The sequence below is a fragment of the Phyllostomus hastatus genome, unplaced genomic scaffold (assembly GCF_019186645.2).
Source record: "Phyllostomus hastatus isolate PE091 unplaced genomic scaffold, TTU_PhHast_1.1 phas_contig_304, whole genome shotgun sequence".
Taxonomy (NCBI): Eukaryota; Metazoa; Chordata; class Mammalia; order Chiroptera; family Phyllostomidae; genus Phyllostomus; species Phyllostomus hastatus.
In genome coordinates, this window is record NW_025333845.1 from 1,264,981 (window position 1) to 1,270,631 (window position 5,651).

Genomic DNA, 5,651 nt, shown 5'->3' on the forward strand with positions numbered 1-5,651 from the left:
TTGTGTATTCATTAATTTATCCAATAAACTCAGGACATAGTATGAACTGGACACAGAACTGTTCTATTATTTTTATATGATACATATTTCCTCCTTTTTTCTGTCTGTCTCTCTACCTACTGTCACTTTCACTTTTTCTTTCTATATAGATAAATATATAGATATCAATATTTATATGGCTTCATAAAATTTATTACACATAAATATACATATACATAAATAGTTTCATGAAACTTTATGGAGATATATAGATATATAAATGTATGGACATATAGATGTGCATTGAACACATATATTTATGGAGGTGGGACATTTAAGATTGTCATTATAAGTGTCAATACATTTTGGGTATTTTATTATTATATTCTTAGGCCATTATTTTATAAATCAAGATTAATTAAAAATAATTTTTATGATTATCAGAACTCCATCAGAATACACACTCGAAGGAAGATATTTAACATTAATATTCTTATTGTTTGGTATTTTTACTACTGCTTAAAAAGCTGATAAGTGTAAAAATAATATCAAAAGTCCCAAGGGATTTTTACTGTTTTCAGAGACTTCTGAGACATTTACTGTGAAGATCCAATCAGGTGTAGACACTCAAGTCCAGAAAATCCTTAAAGGGCACAGAAATGCTATGCAGAGGAGGAACTGATTGTTGTAGAACTCCGATGCTCACTGAGCCATGCCCATGAATCTGGTCTTTGCCAACATTGAGGTGAGTGTGGATGATTAACAAAAACTAGTATTTTTCCCAAATGTAAATAAAGTTTGTAGTACAAGAAATACAAATGTTTGAGATGTGGTAGGTTGAAGACTCTGTATTTCTTGATTCAAGCTAGAATAAATAAACATTTGTTTTGGGATTAAGGAAAAAAGCAATGTGCCCTTAATTGTAAAATAAATTTTATTTTTTAATATTTTCTGTTCACATTTTAAACTACCTCATAATTTAATGAAGATAGAGAAGTCTAGGCAACAGTAGACTCCAACAAGAGGAAACAAAGAGGTTTTTCCTGAATTAATGGATACCTATATTCAGAAAAGCTTTTAATGGAAATAGTCTTGGTGGACAAGTAACTGAAGACTAGACTTGAACCCTAGAAGGCACTGAGAAAATTTCTGGGAGGGGCATCCCACCAAAAAAAGGAAGAAAGAAATCTTTCCATATAATTCTGTCTCTGTAAACAAGTCCAGCAATAGGACTGTGGCTATCTCACAGATAGGCTCTCTCTGTGTAGAGACCTCCCTTAGCTAAAGACTGACTTTCTGCAACCTTTTACATCTGCTCTGTCTCTTTATGAAGCTATTATTATTATTATTAAGAATTATCTTTCTCCTATGTCATCATGATTTGTTTAAGGTAGTTATGCTCATTTTAGGCAGTTATATTTCAGAATTAGAGTAAGTTAGGACAACAGATATAGATCGATGGCTTCAATGTCAAAATCACCTGGATCTGAATCATGGTTTTACCAGTTTTTAGTATTTGTGGACTTAGGCATGTCATTTACTCACCCTGAACTTATATTTCCTCATATATAAAATAAGGATAATAATTTATGTTCACGGCATTTTTGTAACTTTGAATACAGGATTCAACCCCCATAAAATATTAGCTCTGTGAGTGGAAAAGGTTTTGTCTGTTTGGTTCACTAATGCATCCCTAGAAACCAGAATGACACCTGGCATGTAAAAGGCAATTAACGAACATCTGTTAAATAAATATGTTTTAGCACATAGTGTGGCAGTTACCTGTTATAATACATAACATACATTGGTTACTTACTAGATGCCATGTACCACATGAAGGATTCTCACTAAGCCATTCTAACACCTCTATATGTACTATAATCACTCTCCCATCCCCTTTAAAAGTAATGAAAATTGTAAAAAGAAAGGTTGAGACTTGTTTAAGTCCATCCAGCTAGTTAGTATTGGAAACTCAAAGAGTCTGAGTGTCCATGTCTCTATAAGTAAGCCTGCAATAAAGCTCTGCTCTCAAATTTTCAGAGAATAGGCACTCATATATTTACTTTTCCTCCTTTTGAATATATTCTGCTAGCAGTATTCATGTGCACTTTTGAGAAAGAACTAGCAGGAAGGGTGTAAAGAGAAATTATTTACTAAGCAGAGGGGAAAAAAGAACTGACAGTTTATCTGTTTGTTTGCTTATCATTTGAGTTTGGATAAATCATTTAGTTATATGATGTTGATGCATGGAAGAGGCTGAGAGTTTTCCATGATGAATGATCAGTTTTGGTTTCCAAGCCAACCATGCAGAGACTCAGGTTCTTCCTCCACTGATACCCTAATAGTCAAGTCTTTTCTTTTTGTCTAGTGGTTCTGATGCCCTCTGGCTACCTTAGAAAGAGGTAGGCATTAGAGGTGGCATCTCATGCATACGAGTTCTCATTGCAGAAGTTGATTTGAAGTTGATCCACATGCTTAGTTACCTACACTAGCAGGAGCCTTTCAGAGATCTAACTGGACAAGATGCCCTGGATTTCAACATAGGGTTAAGACATTTATAATATTTTCTGCCTAAAACGTGAGAATATATTTTTGTCTCTTTATGCAGGCATTCTGGGAGTCCAGGGACCCAAGGATCTGTGATTCACTGTGGATTCTTGGCTTTTCACAGGAAAGAATTCAAACACAAGCCAACAAGGGGTTGAAAGTGAGAATAAGTTTATTAGTGAAGCAGTGAAGCAGACAGTGAAATATTCCACAGAGAGAGCAGTCCCAGAGTTTACCAGAATTTGCTTCCTTTACTGAGGTTCATCTAATTGGGGTAAGGTATTAAATAACAGGGAAGTATATTCAGGATGTTCCCAAGAAAAGGGTGGAGATTCCTCAGAAGAGCTCTGTGAGCCACTTTGTGTCTTTTTATGGGCTTTCCATTTCTCCTGAGTGTTTTGGAAGTGTGTCATTTAGCATGCTGATGTGTTATAATGAATGTTTAATGAGGCTAGGGGTTATTGTTAGGTGAAACTAGTCACCATGTTGGATCAAACTGGTCTCTACCAGTTTTAAGCCATAAATCCAGTGAGGTGTGGTCTTTCTTCTTGATAGTCTCTGCAGGTTTTATTGACTGCAGTTATTCTGCAACATACCCTATCTCATCTGGGAGATCCTAGAAACAAGTATTTGCTTTCTAAAGTTCATTTACCAATCACCCAATGTAACTGCAATTATCAAACTCTCATGCTACCTTTCCCATCTTAAAGTGCACAATGGCATTTGAATTACAGCAGTGTTGAATTATGTCATTTGAATTTCCTTAATATATTAATCAAGGTAAGTTTGATCACATGGGATGCTTTATACTGAGGTAGGAAATGATAGTAATAGTATTGTAATAACAATAGTAGTATTACTGCCAATAGTTATTGAGTATTCACTATGTACTACACAGTTTTAACAGATTACATAAACCGTCAATAAAACGTTCTGAGCTTGTACAATTATCACCCCCCATTTTAGACTGAGAAAACTGAGGCATAAAATGGCTAAACAATTTGCCACTATCACATACTAGGCATGGGATACAAACCTTGACAATGTGGCTTCAAGGAAATTTAATCACTTATCATTCAACATATAATTGGGATATTTGTTTGTTTCTTTTACATTTGGTTTCCAAACGCTTTACTCATTTGAATCATTTCCTTGTCCAGGAAACTAACACTTCTAAAGAAAGTAAAATGCCCTTCTGTTGTCAGCCATTATGTGTGGAGCCAACAGCTCCAGCCTGACCCCTAAATTCTTTGTCTTGAATGGTGTTCCCGGGCTGGAAAATGCACACATCTGGATCTCCCTGCCATTCTGCTTCATGTACGTTCTTGCTGTCCTGGGAAACTGTGGGCTCATCTACCTCATCGGCCATGAGGAGGCCCTGCATCGGCCCATGTACTACTTCCTGGCCCTGCTTTCTTTCACAGATGTCACCTTGTGTACAACCACTGTCACCAATATGCTGTGCATATTCTGGTTCAACCTCAAGGAGATTGATTTTAATGCCTGTTTGGCCCAGATGTTTTTTGTCCACACGCTGACCGCGACGGAGTCTGGGGTGCTCATGCTCATGGCCCTGGACCGTTATGTGGCCATCTGCTACCCTTTACGTTACTCCACCATCTTCACCAATGCTGTCATTGCGAAGGCTGGTCTTGCCACCTTTCTAAGGAGTGTGACATTTATCATCCCATTCACGTTTCTCACCAAGCGTCTGCCCTATTGCCATGGCAACTTCATTCCCCACACATACTGTGACCACATGTCTGTTGCCAAGGTGTCCTGTGGCAATTTCAAGATCAATGCTATTTATGGTCTGATGGTTGCTCTCCTTATTTGTGTGTTTGACATATGCTGTATTTCCGTGTCTTACACTATGATCTTGCGAGCTGTCGTGAGCCTGTCATCCGCAGATGCTCGTCATAAAGCCTTCAGCACCTGTACATCTCATATCTGTGCCATTGTGATCACCTATGTCCCAGCTCTTTTCACTTTTTTCACCCATCGTTTTGGAGGACACCATATCCCACAACACATACACATCATTGTGGCCAACCTTTACTTGCTATTGCCCCCTACGATGAACCCAATTGTTTATGGAGTCAAAACCAAACAGATTCGGGAAGGTGTAATCAAATTTTTACTTGGCGACAAGGTTGTCCTAAATCAAGACAAATAAATCATAAAATAAACATGTAGCTGGGTGGTTGGTGGTTAAAAAAATAAGGAAGAAGAAGTGGAGGATAAATTTCTAAAAGACGTGAAAAGGTGGTATTGAAAACATGAGTCCTCTAATGCAAGATTTCCTGAAGCATTTGCAAGTATATACAACGAAATGTTTCTTTTGTGTAAAAATCTGCCAAAGAAGAGAATGTAGAAGAAAGAAAGAACATATCTATTCCTCATAGATTTAATGTTTTACAAAAGGGTTTATGGACTCATATGTTCATTGAAAACAGACTGATAAGAAAATGAGGGTTAGGAGCCTGGTGTCAGTGTATGCACTGTGTAAGAAGAGGCTGTGGCCGTATGGGGCAAGCATGCCCTCACCATAAAGGGTAAATTCTTCAATTCAAGCATTCAAGCATGCTATTGCCATGGGATGGCATGGGCCCAGTGTTGCAAAATGTTTCAGTATCTTCTAAGACAAGCTAGATTTAGAGGTTTCATGAAATCTTCCAATTTTAATTATTGGCTAAATGTTTTTTGAAATACTCTACATTTCATTCAAGGCATGTCTGAGTTTGGTTTTTCCCATTTCATCAGTTGGGACTTTCATGATTTTATATCTAAAATTTATCATTATAATATTACCAGTCAGGCAGGCAAAATAATTGATTAATTTATTGGTATGGTTTATAATTTAATCACTCATTCACTCATCCATTCATTTCTGAGATATTTATTTAGGTTATATTACTCATACCTTGGGTTTAATGAGAGAGAGAGAGAGAGAGAGAGAGAGAAATGATACAATCCCTGGCCTCAGGTAGCTCAGATTCTGGACTCTGGCCAGGGACACACAAAAGGAAACATAAATGAAAGAAAGAGGAGGGATGATGAAAAATGGATGCAGTATGAAGGGAGCAGACAAAAGTAAATAAGCACTGGTAAGAGAGTCATTTAAA

The 5,651-nt window shown here is 37.0% G+C and overlaps 1 protein-coding gene across 1 annotated transcript; it reads left to right on the plus strand.

Annotated features, from left to right (window-relative positions):
• The first annotated feature begins 3,736 nt into the window (after nucleotides 1-3,736).
• On the plus strand, nucleotides 3,737-4,702 carry LOC123819311 (olfactory receptor 52N2). The gene has a single exon (XM_045839621.1). The coding sequence runs from the start codon at nucleotides 3,737-3,739 to the stop codon at nucleotides 4,700-4,702; it is 966 nt and encodes a 321-aa protein (XP_045695577.1).
• The last annotated feature ends 949 nt before the right edge of the window (nucleotides 4,703-5,651 follow it).